Source organism: Drosophila pseudoobscura, chromosome 3 (genome assembly GCF_009870125.1).
Source record: "Drosophila pseudoobscura strain MV-25-SWS-2005 chromosome 3, UCI_Dpse_MV25, whole genome shotgun sequence".
Taxonomy (NCBI): Eukaryota; Metazoa; Arthropoda; class Insecta; order Diptera; family Drosophilidae; genus Drosophila; species Drosophila pseudoobscura.
Window position 1 is genome coordinate 8,015,877 of NC_046680.1, and position 21,329 is coordinate 8,037,205.

The 21,329-nt window shown below is 44.8% G+C and overlaps 2 protein-coding genes and 1 long non-coding RNA gene across 3 annotated transcripts; 2 read left to right on the forward strand and 1 right to left on the reverse strand.

The window, feature by feature from the left end:
• Window positions 1-91: 91 nt before the first annotated feature.
• Window positions 92-1,497, forward strand: LOC4803871 (splicing factor YJU2). The gene is made up of 3 exons (XM_001360483.4): window positions 92-216; window positions 279-847; window positions 906-1,497. The coding sequence occupies exons 1-3, from the start codon at window positions 193-195 to the stop codon at window positions 1,270-1,272; spliced, it is 960 nt and encodes a 319-aa protein (XP_001360520.3). The 5' UTR covers window positions 92-192; the 3' UTR covers window positions 1,273-1,497.
• On the reverse strand, window positions 1,405-20,477 carry lbk (leucine-rich repeats and immunoglobulin-like domains protein lambik). Its single transcript, XM_001360484.4, has 9 exons — window positions 19,550-20,477; window positions 5,907-6,993; window positions 5,516-5,587; window positions 5,234-5,443; window positions 5,030-5,173; window positions 4,125-4,960; window positions 3,698-4,057; window positions 3,346-3,627; window positions 1,405-3,285 (listed from the first exon to the last, which is right to left on the reverse strand). Exons 2-9 carry the CDS (start codon window positions 6,827-6,829, stop codon window positions 2,108-2,110), a joined length of 4,005 nt encoding a protein of 1,334 aa, XP_001360521.3. The 5' UTR covers window positions 6,830-6,993; window positions 19,550-20,477; the 3' UTR covers window positions 1,405-2,107.
• LOC26533580 (uncharacterized) lies at window positions 9,348-10,302 on the forward strand. The gene is made up of 2 exons (XR_004468897.1): window positions 9,348-10,140; window positions 10,216-10,302. It is a non-coding gene; the product is annotated as an uncharacterized lncRNA (long non-coding RNA).
• Window positions 20,478-21,329: the final 852 nt, after the last annotated feature.

Consider the following 21,329-nt stretch of genomic DNA (forward strand, 5'->3'; position numbering starts at 1 on the left):
CTCGTATTTATTTGAATTTTAAATATTGAACTGTTTGCGGCCGGCAAGAGTAGAGCGAGACAACTATATTATCATTTTGTTGTTTCATATGGACGTTTTGCAGCACTGTCCTGACCAAAACAGCTGATTAAAGTCCGAAATATAAAAAGAAATTAAACATTTTTATTTACCGCGTCGTTTAACTTTTACAAAATGTCTGAGCGAAAGGTTCTTAATGTAAGTCCTAAATACATTAATGGTACAGTGTTAAGGTCACGACTAATTCCAATGCATTGCAGAAATACTATCCCCCGGACTTCGATCCGTCGAAGATTCCGCGGATGAAATTGGCCAAAAACCGTCAATACACCGTTCGACTAATGGCCCCGTTCAATATGCGATGTGTGACCTGCGGCGAGTACATCTACAAGGGAAAGAAGTTTAATGCGCGCAAGGAGGATGTGGAGCACGAGACGTACCTGGGCATACGCATCTACAGGTTCTACATCAAGTGCACCCGATGTCTGCAGGAGATCTCATTCAAAACAGATCCGCAGAACACCGACTACGAGATCGAGGCGGGAGCCACGCGGAATTTCATGGCCCTAAAGCTGGCCGAAGAGCAGGCCCGTCGCGAGCTGCAAGAGGAACGCGAGGAGGAAGCGAATAATCCCATGAAAATGCTCGAGAATCGCACCGAGCAGTCGCGCAATGAAATTGAAATGCTGGAGAGTCTCGAGGAGCTGCGCGACCTGAACCGACGACAGCAGACCGTAGACTACACAACAATGCTGCAGCAATATAATACGGGGGAAACGGAGAGAGAACGCTTGGAGCGCGAGGAGCGAGAGGATGAGGAGTTTATCAAGTGAGTGCTCCACTTAAACTTGCCAATTGAGACTCTATATTTTTCTATTCCGTTTCAGATCTGTAAACTTTAAAAGCAAGCCCGAGGGTGGCACTCGAATAGTAGCCGAAGAAATCATTGAAGAGGTCAAAGAGGAGGCTGTGGACCTCCTGCCAGCCCCCCCGCCGGCTAAATTAGCCAAACCCATTTGCCCTCTTCCTGCGGCCGCATCCACAAGCAAAGTTTTGGCCGCTCAGCCTTTGGTTAAACGTAAAACCCCCTTGGTGCTGGTCAAGCCCAAGGCAGCAGCAACGACTAAGCCGACAGCAACCTCAACTACAGCAACGGATATTCCAAAGGCAGCTGAAGTTCCAAAGACCCCAGCTCCAGCAGCGGGTCTATCCCTTCTAGCCGCCTATAGCGATAGCTCAGAGGATTCCACCTGACACAGCATTTTACTGATCTTGTTTTTACCAATTCCAAGAAAAATAAGCGTCCTGCATCCTTTTGCCAGTAAAAACTCATAAAATCTATATAGTATGTATGTTTTTATATACTTTGAATAATGCATCATTTAATTAACATCCGGCTTCAATTTAATCCAATTTTAATCCAATGATTTCGTCAAGGCCAATCAATCATAAGTCAAATAAATTTCAATTTCAAACAAATAGTACGAGTAGATTATCCATTATCAAAATATCCATCGATGGTACCCACTCTACTGAACTCCATTTCGTGGACCGTTGTGTTGGGTGTGGATAGACTTACAAAATTACTTGTGGTTTAGTTAGAGCTAAACTATGGGCTATTTACAGAATGAATAATGTGAGTGTGTGTGTGTTTTATGTTACGCTTAAAACTCGGGCAATCAAAATAATAAATAATATCACAAGCGAAACAAAATTATAAAATACACGATGGGTATGTCCTAGGCATACGGTACGGCTGGCTATACAGGTGATTATCAATAAGGATTAGTTATAGTAGGTATAATAGTAAATCCATTTAAATGATTCATTTCATAAATTACGAAGACACTGGTATTTTTCTATAGCTGTCATACATAGAATAGCAATCAATAGCATAGGCAATAGATAAGGCCTCCTCTCTCTGGTTCTCTCTCCTCCATGGGAGTGCGATTAAACATTACAAATTACGGTTTAAACAGTCTTTGTTCATTTTGGGGTGTGGCGGGTCACGGTGGGGCAGCCACAGGCAGCCACTTGTTTTTTTTTTGGTATATATTTTCCTGCTTTCTTAATTTGGTTTAGCCTTCTCTTAGATATCCACTGTGGTGGCCTGCTGAATGGCGTTGTAAGTGCTGGCGGCACTGCCACTGACACCGGCACCAGCACCGGCGCTGCATTTACGAGGAAGCACTTTAGGTGCTGCACCTGCCACACCACCACCACCACCCGCACCTGCACCACCGCCCCCATCGTAGTTGTGATTGTTGTTTTGCAGGAAATGCTGCTGCTCGGCGTCGGCCACCGAATGATTCAGCTCATACAGCTCCAAGTCGTCGTACTCTGAGATGCCCAGAGCTCGTGTGGGAGCATATTGCAGATCATTGTCTCCATCTTCTTCGTCATCTGTGTGCGGGTGATTCTTATGCCTGGTGCTCATGGCCATGGCAAAGTCCTCCAGGCTGCGCTTGACTGCCGCATCCGAGCCAGTACCCGAATCCTTGCTGGACAGATGATCCTGCTGTGCCTCTAAGTCGGTTTGCTGCAGATAGCTGAGCGTTAGACCCTGCTCCAGGCAGCGTTGCTCATACGAAGGCGTTGTGGTCACAATAAGTCGACTGTGAGCCCCCCCCTGGCTATCGCCGCATCCCAGATCTGCGAGACTGCGCGGTCGCAGTTGCGTTGGCTGCTGCTGGGAAGGAATACCATCTAGAACAAGCTGGGACTGGTGGGGCCTCAGCATGGTGCGATTCAACGTGGTCAAATGGGTTTGATCCTTGTCCAGAGTGGAGTGCTGACTGGCGTGGGTGCGCGCTGCCAGCCGTTCGGCAGCAAGGCTCAGCAGGAACTTTCGCTTCTGGTAGCGCAGGGTGCACCAAATGATGCAGCAATCGACCAGGACGCAGGTCACAGTCAGCAGGACTATACCCAGCAGCAGAACATCCCAATTGAGATTCTCCTTGACCACCACCAGCTCCGACTGCAGGGTGAGAGTGCGCGAATTGTCAGTAATCTCGCAGCGATAGTGTCCCGCATCATTCGATTGGGCGTTCAGAATCACGAGCAGTTCCTTGCTGCTCGTAAAGTAGTAGCGCTCTCCTTCCGCCGTCGTTGGTGAGATGTGGATCGGCTTGTTCTCCTTAAACCATTCGCGGTGGGGATGCTCCAGCTCCAGCTCTGCGTTCGCTGCCTCACTGAGACACTCAAGCACACACGTGCGCCCGACAACCACCTCCTGATGCACCAGGGGGATGGTAGGCTGTGGCTTGTCTATAGAAGGGAAAGAAACATCACTAGGAGCCCCAAAAGCAGATGCTTTGCCACACGTACCGTTCACCATCAGCGTGGCGTTCACCTTGATCTCGCCAGCAGCGCTCTCCGCCGTGCACGTGTAGATGCCCGAGTCGCTGGGCTTGGCGTTGGTTATGAGGAAGGCGTTTTCCTCGCGTATAACTTGAAGGCGACGCTCGGTAGCCGCTGGGAAATCAGTGGCCCCAAACTTTTGCAGAGCTATCTCCGGCATGGGGTCTCCACTGGCGGAGCACACAAGTCTGGCTGTTTCGCCGGCATCCAGTGTGAGGTTGGAAGGCACGTGCATAAAACTGGGATGAACTTTTGAAGAGAGAACATTACGATTATTGTGAGTGAAACCGATACGATCAATGTGGCATGTGGTACTTACTTCCTATGGATATCTTGAACTTTTGCGCATAGGTCGTCCCAAAGGCATTGGAGACCACACACTGAAAGCGTCCTGCACTCTCGTAGGTCACATTGGTCAGCCGTAGATATCCATAGATGCTCGTCTGGTTGGTGCTCTGGTCGTGATGGATTTGTGTCTCTGTGCTGGCTCCATCGTGCAGGGCCCCTGGACGCTCCTGGATGTGCTGATTGTCGTGGCGCCACTTGATCTTCAGCTCATCGGCGGCCGCCAGTGAGGCGGCTGTGGGAGAGCTGGCAATGCATTCCAATGTGATGTTGGCACCCTTCACGGCCAACATATTGTCCGGCTCCTGTTTAAGCTTTGGTTTCGGCGAGTCAGCTAGGGAAATTTTAGCTTTAGATTATTGGATTCAGTGAAAAGGCAATGAGTCTAGGCATCTACTCACCACATATCAGCTCCGAGTTGGTCAGTGTGAGCAGTTGACGATCCAGCAGATGCTCGGGATAGCCACAGACCACGTTTGCCAGTAACTGGGGGGCCTGCATGGCAAAGTGACTCTGTAGCCACTGACGGAACCAAATGAGCTCGCAGTCGCAAATGAAGTTCAGGGACTTGAAGATCAACTTCTGCAGTCGGAGCATGTGCTCGAACGCATTCGGCTGTATGCTGGCGAGAGCATTCGAGCCTAGATTCAGCAGCTCCAAGTTATTAAGGCCACTGAGGGCTTTGCCACTGATCTGTTTCAAATTATTGCCGTGCAGATCGAGGCGTCGCAGCTTGCGCAGGGCCTTGAACGGTGCAACGGCACTTTGATCCTCAATGATCCAGGACAGACGATTGCGACGTAAATTTAATTCCTCTAGATTCTTGACGCAATCGAAGGTGTTTTCCTGTAGATACTGCAGCTTGTTGTGGGCCAAATTGAGCTGCTTCAATCGCTGCAAGCAGTCCAAATGCTGCGGCTTGAACTCGCTGATGGAGTTGTGCGACAGATCGAGGGACTCCAGAGACTGAGTAAACTCCCAAGTGTCCAGCTCGATGCGGGAGATGGAGTTGTTCGACAGCGAGAGGTGGTGCAGCTTTGTCAGGTTGAAAAGGCCCTGCCGGGAGAGCGAACTGATTTGGTTGTGATCCAGCTCGATGCTCTCAATGTTCCGCATGACATAGAAGACGCCGTCCTGCAGCGATCGGATTTGGTTTGACTTTAGCTGAAGCCTCTGCAGCGATAGAAGACCCCGAAACGTGGACCAGTTAATCTCCAGATGATTGTAGCTAAGTGCGCTGCAAAATACGTGAATCAGATAGTTAAAATCTTGGGGAAATCATAATTCATCAGCGTCATCAGCTTACAGCTTCTTCAAACGGTTAAGATTCTTGAACACGCCCACCGGCAAGCTGTTCAAGCGATTGTTGTTCAGCTCTAGGTCCGTCAGGTTGTTCAATGCCGCAAACGAGTGCTCATCCACATTGGCTATCTCATTCCAGTTCAGTATTCTACAAAAGGAAATGAGTTACGGACTGCTTTCACTGCTGGTACACTCCTTGGACACTCACAAGTGCGCCAGGCGCGTTGACTTGGGAAAAGAGTTGGCCTCGATGCTGTGCAGCTGATTCCAGGACAAATCCAGGGTCTTGAGCATGGGCAGTACTGCCAGAGCCTCGCTGGAGATGCTTCGTATGCGATTGTTGGCCAATATCAAGTGCTTGAGTCCAGTCAGCCCCGTGAACTTGGGTATCACCTCCAGCAAGTTGCGTTTCAGTGTTCTGAACGAGAGAGCGATTAAGGTTAGTGAACACTCTAATAAATAGAGAGTAATTGCGAGAGTAAACACTTACACCTTCACCAGATTCGACAGATTTCGTATCTCCAGGACGGTCGTGTCGTTCAGCTTGTTATTCGCCAGATGCCTGGGAAGCGGGAATAGAGATAGAACTTAATTGATTGCATTTTTGCGAAAATCCCCGGCTTGACGAATGCACTTCAATTACGCCATAATTATCGATGCGTGGCAGCCGATAAGAAACGAACGAAACAGCTTTTGCATAATTTTGCCATGCATTAAATTGATTAAAAGCGCGACGATAAAATCGCAACCCCCACCCGAAAAAATGTGAAAAATGGGAACAAATTTCGTGGCGAGGGTTGTTCCACACACTCCAATTTATGCTGTTGGGGGTGGTGTTTGTCGTTTCATCCCCCCTACGTGGCATAGATAATAATACTTACAGAGTCTGCACATGGTTGGGCAGGGCGGGCACCCTCTCCAGATGCAGCTTATCGCAGTCGAACAGGATATTCTGGCACTTGCACTCCTTGGGGCAGTTGATGTTGTTGTGGTTCGCATTGGACGCTGCCGCGGCGGCGGCCAGCTCCTTCTCCGCCTGCTCGTACTGATCGCCATCGTCCGCCACGAATCCGTTGGTCTCCAGCGAAGCGAATTGAATGGACGAGAGCTGCTGTGGAGATGTGGCTGATGCGGCCAGTGGGACATGCAGTGCGGCCAGATCATCATCATCCATGTCCACGTCTCCATCGGCTTCGTCCTCGTGCAGCGAGAGGAAGTGCTGGCGGGACGAGGCGAGGCCGGGATTGGTGTAGTCACCTCCTCCTCTCGCTCCTGCGCCTGCACCATTCTTGGCCAGCATGGCAAAGAGCTGTTGCTGCGGCAACTGGTTATTGTAGGAGGCTCCGCCCGACTTCAGGAAGGCACTCAACGGCGATGCCGCGCCCAATCCACCAGCGGATGCTGTCGAAGGCGGCCCCGACGCCGATGCTGGCGCCTGTGCGGAGCTTTGACAAATTGTGCTCGCTGTTATCAGTAGAATGTACGTAATTAGCAGTAATTTATTGATTTTATTGAAATCATTGGTTGTAGAATAATTGCAATTATCATTATTGCGACTCGTTGTTGCTGTTTCCCTTGCTCTTTCTGCTGTTGCTTCTGCTTCAACGTCGTCATTGGCATTGTCGTTGTGTTTGAAACGTCTGCGGCGTCGTCGCCACTTCGTGCCCAGCAGCAGCGAAGCGAGGCCTGACAATATCAGCTTCCCACTGCCACTGCCTCGGCCACTGCTTGTGGCATTGTTGTCGAATACACTCCAGTTCTCCTGCTGCTGTTCTACTCCATATTTAATGGCCGAAACGTCCATTCTGCTGTGGTTTCTATTAAATTCGTCAATTTCCAAATGGGAGGCCACATTCAAAGAGCCGTTATTCCTGCGAATGTCACTCGGCGACGCTGGCACGGACCAGTGTTGCGAAGCATCGTCGGTTGTCCGAGTGCTGCCGAGTTATCCCTCGCATGATGTCGTCGCTGCAAGGAGAAAGGAAGGAAAGGAGCACATTGAGCGTCAATTAAAAAAATAACAGAAATTTAAATGTTGCAAGGTCTCTCTTTCTCTCTCTGTCTCTCTTTAGTACGTTCTCTACTATATATGTATGTATGTACAATATACAAATATTAATTGTGTAGAGAGTGAGTGTCTGGTCTGGGCCGGAGAGCACAGAATTTATACTCATTAAAATAAAATACGACCGGATGTTGGGTGCGAAAAACGCGCCGAGCCAACGGTTTTTAGAATGCAAAAAAAAAAGAACACAAAATGCTGCGAAAACAGCAAAACCTCGGAGCAGCAGCGACATCATCATCATCATTGCTCGCAGAGGCATTCACAAAAGTAATGTCTTCATCTCGTTCCAGAACTGTGCAGCGTATGCAGATTTTTGCGCCAGAGCAATGGTCTGGGCTTCGGGCTGGGTCGGAGGTGGAGGCGAGTCCAAAGCCCGCTAAATTTCGGTGACAGTACGGTGGAAGAGATAATGAAGATTGCAGCTAAATATACGTATGGATGGATGGATGGATGGATGGATGGACGGATGCTGCGCAGTTTGTTATTCGCGCTATCAGCTTTCCGGGGGGGGGAAGGAACTGAAGACCACATTTTCCCACAGGCAAACAGACATTATCCCCAGACGCAGACACCCACCAAAAAGGGCAGCAGCGGCGGTTGCAGAAACGAGAAGAAGTAGAGAAAATACTTAGCAATTACCACAAACAGCACAAGACTTGCCAGACACTACACATACATACATACATACATACGTGTACGTGTACTTATATAGATGGGGCTACTAAAAATGGTCTTGCAGTTGCACACACTCACACGCAGATTCAGATACAGAGAAGCACAAAGATACAAACGCGTAAAAATGCCCAGACAACCAAATTTAGTAACAAGCAAGCAAACAGGAGCAACAAAAAGCACAGCGTAATGAAATCAAATAAAAAGTGCCCGCAACAGTGGCACCACCACCACCACCACCGCCGCCTCTTACTTTAGTTGAAAGATTTTTCTTCAAAGAGTTTTCACGACAGAAGAAACTTTCCGCGCATTTCTCACAGCTCCATGTCGGTTTCTCGCTCTGTCTATATATAGAGTCCGGCCGTATACACTCGAGTATTGTGTGAGTGCGTTCCTGGCTAGGAAAAACTTTCAAGTGTCCAAAGTGAAGCGGTATTGATTAGCTTCAGATTGTAGTAAAACTAGTACACTTCGACTGGCCTCAATTCCAAATAAAAGTTGTACACGAGCGCCAACTATCAAAAGATTGTCTCGGTTTCTTGGTTCTGTTCTACATTTTGTAACATTTATAGGTTTTTCTTCGATGGCCCTAATACTACTCCACAACATAACAAACAAACCATGCAATTATCTAATCAATAAGTTTGCACCGTCTTCGATCGCGGTATCTACAGAGGAAAAGGTTTATATTTATTGGTATTTGTACAGATCGTTCAAGGTAAATATTTGGCCGTGCAAGTGCCTGTCGTAAGAAATGATCAAACTTTCCACAGAGGGAATGGTTTACTCGGGGTTTTAGGCGTTCTAAATAGACTTCTGTGGCAACAGCTCGAACGTTTTTAAGCTCCACAAATGATGGTCATGGTCATGATAGCCGGGTGTAGGGCTCCCTCGAGGCTTAGCCATCGATCATCCTTCGCAGCAGACGATGCGATGGCATTTCGCACCTATCGATCACTCCCCCATTGTGGAAGACCGAACATCCCAAGCATTGTGCGGGCCATTAAATCACTATCTTACGGATATCTTTCGATCTTTGGATCAATTTTCACACACCAATCAGCAGCGAGCGCTAATTTCCTCTTCCCACAAAATGTGCCACCATTTTGAATCCATTTGCATCCATAATCTTCCATCGATTAATTCGCATATTGATAAACCCCCAAGTTCTTCTTACAAAAAATAAAGACGGCTCCAACAGAGATTTAAAGGGAAAAACCCACGCTGGCCAAAGAGTCGTTCGGGGGCTGGGGGGCTTTCACTCTGAACTCATTTTCGGACAGCTACAGACAACACCAAAAATTTACGACAAAATGCAGATTTTTGGTTTTTTTTCAGTTGTTGTTTTTGTCAACTCCCTCACAATTTATTAGATAACGCACGGAACGACGGCCCCGAGCCGAGTATTGTATCTTATAAAAACGACAAAATGTCGATGTTGTCGCCTGTCCGCTGTTGATGATGATATGATAATACATGGATGTCCATTGATGTGTATGTATGCTCGTACAATGCTCGTGGAAACAGAAACAGAGAAACAGCTATATCTACACATGTGTGTATACACTTTTATGCTTCCCTGTAGAACCAAAGGGGTCAATTGACCCCTCCGAACTAGTTCTGCGCTGTTTACCGCGCAACTAGCTACGCAACTAGTTACGCGGGAAGCGAACGCAGACCAGGTCTTCGTCGACTACAATGTACTAGTTCTGCAACTAGTTACGCGGGAAGCGAACGCGGACCAGTCGAAAAAGAACCGAAAAACGAAACCGCCTTCGGTTTGTTTTTGAAGGCGGCAAATAACCGCAATTCCGTGAAGTTACAGTGCCCACTCAGCTAGTTTTTACCGAGCCACGACATGCAATGAGCACCGAAATGGTAAGTTAATCGTGATATTTTACTGTAGTTGCGATCGTGGAATGAAAGAGACAAGAATTTACACAAACAAAATGCATTTGTTTTCCTCGTTTGCTTTATGCGTTGATTTTGTTCACTTCTGTACAAGATCTAATCGCTGGAAGAGTCTTTTGTGTGAACATTTATTAAAAAAGTGGAAAAGATTTAATAAATAAATCAAATTAATATAAACAGGTACGTGCAAATACTTTTAGAAACTCTAAAACAGGAGAATGCAGTTATTCGTGGTAAGACTAATAAAGATTAACAGAAAAATATTTGTATAATCAAATTAATTAACAACATTGTTTTTAGATCAATTGAATGCAGTGGTCCAAATTTTAGCGGATCAAACTGTTTTAATAAAGCAGCTGGTAAAGGAGAAGGGGGAATTGAATCCCATTCGGGGACAGTTCCCTATAAAACGTGAGGAAGAACTTATAGAACTGGAAGAAAAAATAAAATTAAATAGAGACATTTATGTAAGTATATCTAAACTCTAAATTTTATGACTTTTTTCTCTGTCTTATCTTTATATTTTAATGTTTCACTTACAGATAACAGCAATGAAATCAATTCTCCAGTGCCAAAAACCAGGAGTAGGCTAAGCATCATATAATTAAAAATTATTCGTTATAATGAAAGACATTGTGTTTTTATTTTTTTATTATTCCAGACTGCCAGATTGACTACTACCAGTAGTCAGTTCGGAACTAGTTACTGGTAACTAGGTCAGAGCTAGCTACAGGTAATCGAAGGGTAGTCGAGTGGGGAACTAGTTGCTGGCTTTCTACTGGTAACTAGTTCGGAACTACCTCCTGAGCAACTAGCTACGGGTAATCGAAGGGTAATCGAGCGGGAACCAGGGGTGGTTCCGCCCTAGGACATGCATGTGTTAAATTCTCCGCTGAAATACATTGCGGGTAATCGATCTGGAACCAGGGAGGTGAGAATGGTAGCTAGTGCGGCACCAGTGCGGAACTAGTTGCCTGGTACTAGAGGGTTATGCTATCCACACACACTTGGACAGAAACACCTACATATTCATGATTGTGTGCATGAATGTATCTTCTAATGATCATTAGCCTGCGTCCAACAAGAACGACATCATTTTTCATGTGGGGGGAGTAGTGAGGGGAGTAGACACCGAGTGATAGAGAGAGAGAGGAGCAGAGATACGCAGAGAGGCAATCGACAATCAGTTTTTTTTGTTTTGTTTATATAATTATCGCATCCCATGTGTGTGTCTCTGTGTCTGTAAATTTTTCTTTTTTACCATTTGATTTCACTAAATGCTTTGGCTGCATTTTTATTTGACTTAATTTTTAGTTGCTCGTGTCTCTGTCTGTCGATTTGGATTTTAACATTTAAATTGGTAATTTCGTGGTGATGCATTTTCTGCTTTGTTTTTTCCGTTATTTCCCCGCTAGTGGCTGTAGCTGTTGCTGTTGTTGTCGCCCACCTCTTTTTTATTCGTCTCCGTCTTCGTCTCCATCGACATCGCCATCTCTGTGTCTGTGCCTGTCATTGTGCTGCTTTCGTTTTCTGTATGAAAACTTTTGCATTCGCCCAAATCGTTTTTCAGTCTCTTGGCTGTTGTTTTACCTATTCTCGTTGTTTATTACCTTTGCCAAACGAATAAAAATATACACAATATTTTTGTGAATAAGATGCCGACTGTTGCATTTGCTCAAGTGTTTTTTCATCTCACGCTGCTTTGTCGTTGGGGCGGGCGTACAAAAAAACAAAATACAAGAAAAAGAGTGAACACAAAAACAGCCAAAGCTTTGGGCAGTGGGCGGTTGCGGCCCAGCTGAGGTGAGTGTCTGGGGTGTGGTTGGGCGAGATGGGATTGCTGAGCAGCTGCAACCGCTGAAATGCTGGCACAGTGGAATGATTGTATAAATTGTCGACTACTTATTGGGGGTCTATCCAAAAATTAATGAAGAATGGCAAGTGGCCCGCATCTCATGAAACAGAAAATTTAAAATCTTCAGACTTTGTTCTTGATTTTCGTTCAAGTCCCACTGTTCATGTCTTCAAGGAAACTCTGAATGCAAAAGCGAGACGAAGATGAAGTGGTAGCTTTTGAAGCTGCGCTTTGTCGCGTGGTGCTCGTATCTCTGCTTCTCTTTTCGTTTCTCTGTCGCTGTCTCTGTTGTGCTCGTAAGCAGTTAGAAGGCAGGCGAATTTGCGTGGGCCCCAAGGTACATTAAACATAAGGTAAGGCAACCCTGCTCTCCAGGCATAGCGTTCTGCTGGGTACACTCTCTCTCCTCCCCCACATACATATATGTAGCTTTACCTTCTGTTTAACATAGCTTGCGTGGGCCCGAGAACGGAAACCGCGTGCAGTCAACGCTGCCTGTTGTCGTAATGTATTACGTCAAAGCTGCCGCGCGTACGACTGTGTGCGTGCGTGTGTGTTTGTGTTGGCAACGAGAACCACATACATAAAAGGTAAAAACGTCGCGCTGTCTGCGGCAACTAATTAGGTAACGTGCCAGCACCAGCAACAACAAGAACCCCCATGATAAGGGGCAGCGCAGTTGGCAGCGCAGTCACAACGACGCAAATAGCAACATAAATTTCGTACACACACACCGACACTCACACAGAGGCACTGTGGGGCCTGCCATTCTGTCTGCCAGCCCAGGTCCATTGTTTTTGTTGCTCTTTTTGCAAAAATAAATTTAATTTTGTAGCCATTAATTTTCCACTCTAGATACGAGAGACGTCTCTACGTACGTGTGTGTGTGTGTGTGGGTTTGGTGGCTGCCACTGGCTCAGCCAGGGCCTGCTAATTAAATAACTAAAAAGAGTTTATAATTGTGGTCTTTGTTCGTTTCCTACTCTCTCTCTCTCCACTGTACGCGCGCTAATAACGGTTTATTGGGCGACAGGGGTAGCGAACCAACCAACCCACTACAGGGTCTCTCCCTCACTTTTGCAGTTTCTGGGATACATACATATGTATGTACATACCTCTTTCTACGTTTCACATTTTGATGCCCAATAAGCTACGGATACAAGTGGATCCTATACTCTATTCAGCATCTACAGTTGTTCAAATTTTGCTTTTGGTTTCTACATGTTTCAAGTTCAGTTTTTCGCAATTAGCAACCATTTATTATCATTATTCCTTTCTTCTTGTTCTGTTTGTGTATGCAAGTGTGTGTGTGTTTTGCGTTTGTTGTACAATAAATTAACGTCTTTTTTATCGCTGCGATGATAAACCGTTTTGCTTGATTGGTCTAAGGCGCATAAATCAAAAATAAATAAAGCGCAACAACCTCTTATTTTGTTGTTGTTGTGCTTCACCATTGTGATCGCTTGTGTTGTTCTGATTAGAATGAAGCGTGTGATATCATATGCCAAATATCCAGCCCCCGTATCTATTCGGGTGTGGTACTGTGTACTGTGGTCAGGTGAACCCCACAGACCCCTACCAAGGAATATGTAATTTGGGAATTTCTCTATCTTGGGGGTAGGGCGAATCAGCTGCGCCAACTGCAGAGCCCCTACAAACTTAAACAAGAAGAATACCCAGTTATAATATTGGAGTCAATATCGTATTTATTACTTATTGTAGTATTATGTAATTCCGTCATCTGTACTATCGCAGAAACTTCAATGCGTTCAAACATAAGCTAAGACATCGATAGCACTGCTAACAGCAGCTTATCCAGGATGCAGCTGACTGAAAATTATGCTCGAAAATGTTCGTGGAGGCCTACGGACCTGTTCCATCTGATCAGATTAGAGTTTCAATCTGTTTTGATTTTTTTATCGTAAGAGGAATAGTTATGTCCATCAAAGCACAAACATACATTTCTTTGTATTTGTATATCTGAGTAGGTAACATCTGAAGCTAAGGAGCCTCTGAAACTACCTTTAATATAAATACATTCTTAACTCAGACCCTTATTGAACTTCACTAAACTACACAGAAAACAAAACTAAACGAACAACATAAACCTATTATACTTATTTTCGGTAAGCAAAACGTTAGAAATACTACGTCCATCATACATATATCCTTTTAAGATGGCAGTGATTATATTAGATGCATCTGAAAATATCGAGCCACAGACTGACGTGGCTTCCAGTGCCTCTGTCCCCATGATGACCATGATGTCACCAGCTGCAGAGGAAAACATTGTGGCGGAAATTGTGCCACCGCTTCGGCTGCCGCTTCCACTTCGGCGCAGCGAACGCATCAAGTCTGCCCAAAAAAAGAAGCAGCGCAAACTGAGGACGCATCCTATGATTCTTCGAAGCCATTTGGCTCGTCAAAACAAAGTCAAAAACATCGCTGCTCGTAAGATTCGCAAGAGCGGTGTAAAGAAGACACAGATCACCAAGAAGAAAACACACTACATTTACGTTCAGATCAGGGGGAAACTTTTCAAGCTCTAACCAAATCCCCAAAAAAATCGATTTGTTCAAAAAAAAAAATATGGTATACAAACACAGTTTAGGCTAAAATGAACTATTCTATTTGTAATTGAATAAATTCCAGTAATGTTCCATTCGAATTCCATTTTATTCCAAGTTTGTATCCAAGAACTGGAGTACAAGGGAGGTGCAGCTCAGGAGTGATATCACCTAAATGACGGACTAGCACAATTATATGTTGCTTCAGTCATACAAATGTTTACCCGTAAAATTCCAAAATGTTCTGTTATCAGGTTATCAGATGATAAACCCATTCCCCCATTGCTGGACTCGCGACAGTACGACACATATTCCAGATAGTGTCGATAGGCTTCCAGGCTTCTGGCTTCCAGAGTCATACGACTGCCTTGCGTCTCACCTTGAGCCAAAAAACGGCAGCTTGTAATCCCCGTAAAAGTTAAGCTGCTCATATATTTAGGCATCAGAGAGTATCACATAAAAGAGAAAAACGCCGAAGGAGGAGGCGGAGGAGGAGGCGGCGAGTAAACGGAGCTCGAGTCGCATTCAAAAATTAATCTGCAGCGGCAATAATTTTCGATTTCTTGTGCTCTCAAGAAAATCTCAAGCATGTCAAATTGTATTCCATTCAACAACAACAAAAAATAAGTAAAAATCGGGCGAGAAAGAAAGAAAAATGCGCACACTGAGCCGCCGACTGTCAAGAGATTTTAACGAAACGAGAGAATAAAAGGAAAAAAACGATCCTGCAAAAGAAGACTTACAAAAACAAGAAAGAACCGAAGAGGAGGAGATGGTGGCGACGTTAAAATACCCCTTGAACAGATTCTGTGAAGGTGAAAACAATTCAAACTTTTTAGAGCGTCATGGGCTGAGATAACTATAATGTAGGAGGATTTCCCCCAGATTTCCTGAACTAGACCAGGATATGGAGATATAGAGTCTTTTAATCCTGTAATCCTGCAACCTGCATCCGCACAGTATACCCTCCCACTCCACGAGTGCCTGGGTAAGGCAGAGTAACAAAAACAAAATAATAAAGAACGCAGGGCTATGGCTGTCAGTCGCTGCCGCAGAGATCCCCCAATCCCGAGGTCCCACAACGCAGCAGCGCATACTCGTACAAAAGGCCAGAGCTGGCCTCTTCCGCGACCCAAGTGAGAAAACCAAGCGCGACACCAACACCAAAAACCGGCTATGGGACAGAGGAAGAGCAGAGGCCGGCCCGGCCTGCCTGCTTCTGGTCGGCTCTGTTCCACTCTCCATCCCGCTCTCCCGCTCTCCCACACTCCTTCCTTGGGCCTACGCCATGGGGAATTGAATTGAATTTGCAGCCGACGTTGAAATTTCAGTGTGCCTGCCTTTTCGAAGGTGTGAAGAAAAAATAAAAATACAAAAGGCAACAACAGCGTCAGCGTCAGCCGAGCAGAGCAGCACAGCACGAAATTCTGAAAAACTCCAGGAACAAAATGCAGCCAAAGCTGAAACGAAATCAACTTAAGATCTGCGCAGGGAACAGAAAAACAACAACAGAAAACTGGATTGGATTGGGCCTCGTTTTCCTCAGGCAGGGGAAAGGGAACGGAATGGAAAAGAACAGAACCAAAAGAATATGGCAGAAAAAGAAAGATTCTGGGATTTCACTTGCATTGTTGTTGGCTGCTGCTGCTGATGCCGCTGCCGCTGCTGCTGCTGCTGGATATGATCGGTCAAATGTATGTATGTATGTTTATGCCTGTTTGTGTGCGTGTTAGAAGGGAGAGCATCGCATCTGTTTCTTGCATTTACCGAGGCCAATGCCGACTTATGTTCGTTTTGTTTCGGGGTTTTTTCTCTCCCTTCATGTGTGAGTGTATGTGTGTGCGTGGCGAAGGTGAAAAGTACTTGCGGATTAGTAATAATAGGAACATTAATAATCCGTGCTTGACTTTTGGTGAATGCACAAATACCCTGCAATGGGATTTCATTCTATGACTATTTCAATAGAACACTTTGCCGAAGGGACAATGTTTTGTTTTGTGAATGAAAAAGGACGAAAGGTGCAAAGGACCGTATAAGCGATTGACTCCGAATGTTAAATATGCGTATTCATTCGTTTAGTTCAATGTATCTGATGGATGTTTTGTCTAGGACAACCCTTGAAAGCTACACATATGTACGATCCCTATAACATAAGCCAAAAAAAAACATATCTTCGGACTCACAATACAATGAACAATTTCCCCCATGACCACTAGTCCGTTGCAAACGCTCATTTAAAATCCAGACTCTGCAGATCCACCAGCTGCAGAGCCAAATATTGGCACACCAATTGCCATGACTTCAAGGCCCACAGTCGATGATTCCACTAGATATAGAGGCAAAATATATATTGAGACACAAACTGCAGTGTCTTCCCCACTGGAAGCACAGGAGAAATCAAAAATCAAATCAAAAGCGCCTGCATCTGGAAGGAATAAAATGTAGTTCCCATTTTAATTTCTCCAAAGACAAGACCCTTTTTTGTTCTTTAAATGAACTCTGACATGTTTTATATTTTGTGGAATTGGTTAAGCTAGATCCCTCGAACCCTAAACAAAACCCAGATCCAAAGTTACAGGCCCATGTACAGGCAGATGCACATACACAATGCCAGCCATAGATTGAAGGAGCGACAAAGATATCCCGCATACTCACACACACACACATATAATATATATTGTACATAATTCCCAACAACAACAAAACTATTCAACTTCGAACCGAATCTGATTTCTGAAACCGATTGTGTGTATGCCTTCGTTTTGTTGTTGTTGTTGTTGGTTCGGGACGTCAGTCCAAGAGTCTCGCTTAAACGAAAGCCGACAAGAAGGCAAGCCTACAGAGGAATCCTACACACTCCACACTCGACGATCCACACACTTCAAAAGACGTTGCTTGGTCGTCGGCTTAAATTGGTTTTTATTGTTGTTGCACACTATGTCCATTGTTGGTGGTGGTGGTGGTGGTGTTGGCCTGGGCCTTCCCTGGGCCTGGGATCGGCCCCGACCCCCGACACTCGCATCATAGCTTCGTTTTGACCATATTTCTTGTCCGTGTGCCCGCTTTTCTGTGCCTTTCTTTGAAGTCGCATTTAATTCTTCGAGTTTGGGTTTCGTTTCGTTTCCTTCATTCTTTTTCAAGCCCCCACTCCAAGTCCAACTCCAACTTTAGCCCCAGCCCCAGCTGCCGAGACCTTTCCGAAACGTCGACGTTGGGCTGTCTGGCCGAGGTGTGAAGAAAAGAATTTTTCTGTGCAATAATCTTGATGCCTTTTTAAGATTTGTTGCTGCTGTGGAGCTGTGCCCGTGCCGTGCCCCCTACCCTCCCCATCTCCATCGCCTTTTTAGTGGGGACTTGCCTGCAGACGTTATTTTGTTGCCTTTCTTTAGCTTGCGCGATTCGTTTCAGCTGAAAAGTGGCTGGGTTTAAGGAAATTTACGCCATAAAATGCTGAAATAATTGGATACACTCGATCTCCCGATCTCCTCTTTGCCCGCACCCCACTGCATCCCGCTTTGAATGCATTTCAAATTGCTAATGATGAGGAGCCGCTTCTGCTGTTGCTTCTTTGGAGCTGCGACTCGACTCCATCATTGGAAGATGCTTTCGTGAGACAAGGGACATGCCATGGTCATGTTTGGTTTGGTTTGGTTCATTGCAAAAGGTATGTACATACATATGTACCTCTGGCCATCTGCAGCAATTGCAGCAAAACACCAGCACCAGCCACCAGACACCCATCCCCACTCGACGGCCAACGAAGCATTAAATGCATTTATTTATGAGACCACCACCTGATATGATCTCCTCCTGGCCGAGTCTGAAGTGGCAGGCCAGGCAGGCCCTTGCTCGTATGCATATGATGTGGAGGTGATACTGAATTTAGCTAGAATTCACACCTTAAAGCAAGGCACAATATATTATATGCTCAGGTAAACACAATCGTAGCTCTGGAACCATTTGGCATTCAACCATTTCTGATGGTTCTGTTTGGCATACCTCGTCTCATGTTGGATTTGCTCAAAAATGTTCCCATTTATGAGAACCATTATGTTAGAAATAGACGATATACATATGTATGTAGGTACGTACGTAGAAGAAGTATCAGAAGTAGCCTTTTCCTTGGAATATACAGAGTATGAGTTACATACATATGTACAAAAAATGACCAGTTTTCTGAGAAAAAATAGCTACATGCATTAGGGAAACTTTTTCTGGTATTGCATCGGAACGGGACTCACTTATCGGCCACGAGTAAAATCGTACAACTACAAAATGCATTCAACGCCTGCCGTCTGAAGGGGCTTTCTCCCTCTCCCTCTCCCGCCCCCTTCCTCTCTGTCGGTTCTCCCTATTCCCCCTTCTGGTTTCCCTTGCAACTGAAAGCCCAGTCAAATGCATCGAAAAGCGGCAGCCGCAGCAGCAGGGAAAAAACTTTGCACTAATCATAAAATCCCCCATCAATGTTAAATGTATAAATGCAAAAATGGAAACGGCACGAACATCGGGGCTGAGGCTGAGGCACTCACGAATGTGGGGCCCAGAAACAGAGCCTCATAACTAAATTGCATTAAGTGTAATTATAACTAATTAGAAAACAGAAAAACAGCAGAAAACCGAAGAAGACTGACGACCGAAGGGGAGAGTCGGAGGAATAACTGGCACACGGCGAAAACGGTGGAGGAGAAAGGGTGAAAACGCTTTTCAGAACCGCTGCTTTTCTGGAAAGTTATTAAAATCAATGGAAATAATGCTTATGGGTTTCCGATTAATTCCAGCGAAATTCAACGCAAAAATAATTGGCGAAATACATAGTTGTTGAATCAGCATGGGATTTGCTGAGGCAATGGATCCGAAACGATCAATGGGGAAACCCGGAAAAATTGATTTGTGACTATTTTTGCCCAGATCGGATGCAATATAAAGTACTATTCAGGGCTTATTGTCTGGACTTTTAGATTGAGGGACTTTAGTCTCCATTTTGAGTCTAACATACAACTGTCGGAATTCTTTTGTTCGAGTCTCAGGGTCTCAGAACCAACGCCACAGATATCCGCATGCGAGATAAAGCCGATTATCATCAAAGCGCGGATAAAGAGAGCTGCCCGTACCCGTACCCGTACCCAAAGCACAATGAACTACGGCCTGGGCTTAGGGGGAGCCCAAGAAATAAATCATCTAATATAGCGCGCCATTTATCATCTGGCATGGCCGTGTGGCTGTATATCATTCATCTTTCGCATTTGTCCAACCACACCACACCGCTGGATGCCTCAGGAGTTCGTAGAGGCATAGATACAGAATCATAGATGATCGTTAAAAAGTTGGGGAAAAAAGAGAATGTATAGGATAGTTCGAGATGCCAGAGAGAGAGAGAGAGAGAGAGAGAGACTAATGTTTGGCAAAAGTGAATTTCCAAACTTAATTAGGCAGCAGAATGTGGCATTTACTTACCTATTCACAATATCAGCACAACGGGGGTCGGGGGTTGGGGATGGTTCTGATGGTGTGTGGATGTGGGCGTTTGTGTAAACAAGAGCGCGAGTGGGATAGACAGGCCCGAGCAGAGCCTTAATGTCTGCGGCGGCAACTATTACGTCGGGGTATGCATATGCATACGAGTGGGTCGGGTCGGTGTATGTGTGAAAGATTTGTACAAATGTTCGGCTGTCTGTACCGTTCTGTTTGTCTATCTCCTGCTTTAGCGCGATGTGATTCTTCGGTTGTTTATTCGTCACTTTAACACGTTCGATGCTGAAGCTGACGCTGGCGTTGCGCGCTGCCCCGCCGACTACTGCTGCGACGTCACTGAGCTCACCGACACACACAGCTACACAATGTATTTTTATTCACTGCCTTTGTAGTGGTGTATTTGTCTTCAATTGCGGTGGCGGCATGCACATACACACACACAAACGCAGCCACACTCATTGACAACAACACTGCACGTAACGAGAATGAATTTCTGATTTGACGATATTTGTAGCTTTTTGTTTGTTTTCATGGATATTGTAGTTTTAGTTTTGTTCTAAACAATCAATTTGTTCACATATCAAGCGCCTGAGATAAATTCTTAGGTACATTTCAATCATAACCACAAGCATATGTATGTTTTTTGTTATTGCCGAGATTTTATGCTCACACGCTCTCCTGCCTTTTTCCCGAGAGTACGACGCAATCGCTCTTCGAATTATCGCTATCTTTGATCCTCGCACACCGAAGCTTTTTCTATCGAATATAGGTTACTTTATGTTTATTTTTATTTATATTATTTTTCCGATTTTTTCATTTATTATTTCGAGCACCGACGCGGGTACGGCCGTTGTGTCGCGGTCTCAGAGGTCAGTGTGACCGGACTTATCGATAAAACATAGCCGTCAGACCCAGTGTTGCCATTTCAGCTTATTTTAAGTAGATGTGGCTCACAAAATAGCTTGAAAAATAACTTAAATTCTTACAGCTCGAAATCTAGCTTATTTCAAATTTCATTTAGCTTATTTTAGCTTAGAAATATTTAGTACAAAAGTATTTTTGTTTATTTGATTTTATAGAAATCAAAAATCATATTTGTTGTTCCTATTTGGTATACCATCCAATTTTGTGTATAAATGTATGGGAACTATTCGTTGATAAGTTTCAGTCACACTATGGTATTGCACATGTTTGCACATTTGATTTTTAGCTTATTCTAGCTTATTTTTTTCTTCAATCTAGCTTATGGTGACTCTCAAAATCTGGCAGCACAGGTCCGACCCTCCGAAATATACCATCTCATTTTAAAAATATACCGTAAATATACTGACGAATTATTTGTATTCAAGTTGCAACATATTCCTCGTTTTGGATATTCCGTGGAATATTACTAGCTATCTAGATCTTTCAGCCCTTCCCACATAATTTTTTCACATTAATGAACATATTTTCTACTTGACTGGCTTGTTGGAAATACTTGCTTTTATGCCTGAAAAGGAAATGAAACAGCCGCAACTTTTGATTATTCGTTGATAAACAGGGTATCGGTATTTTTGTGCGGTAAGTGTAAGTTAAATACGGCGGCATCATACACTATTTTGAAAATATCAATATTACAGCCAATCTTCGATTTTGCGATCGTTTTCCAATTTTTTATTGCATTTAGAATGAAAAATTTATTGATTCTAGAGAGCGGCAGTTAAATCCTTTGATCCTTAATTCGTTTGCGGGATAAATATTATTTGAAAAAGTGTAGTTCCAG

Bases quoted from the DNA above. Each gene is read 5' to 3' on its own strand.
- LOC4803871 (XM_001360483.4), top strand. From the start codon at position 193: ATGTCTGAGCGAAAGGTTCTTAAT. The intron at 217-278 runs GTAAGTCCTAAA...AATGCATTGCAG, and splicing joins CTGAGCGAAAGGTTCTTAAT to AAATACTATCCCCCGGACTT. The intron at 848-905 runs GTGAGTGCTCCA...ATTCCGTTTCAG, and splicing joins GAGGATGAGGAGTTTATCAA to ATCTGTAAACTTTAAAAGCA.
- lbk (XM_001360484.4), bottom strand. From the start codon at position 6,829: ATGGACGTTTCGGCCATTAAATATGGAGTAGAACAGCAGCAGGAGAAC. The intron at 5,444-5,515 runs GTAAGTGTTTAC...TCTCTCGTTCAG, and splicing joins CTGTCGAATCTGGTGAAGGT to AACACTGAAACGCAACTTGC. The intron at 4,961-5,029 runs GTAAGCTGATGA...CGTATTTTGCAG, and splicing joins CTTAACCGTTTGAAGAAGCT to CGCACTTAGCTACAATCATC.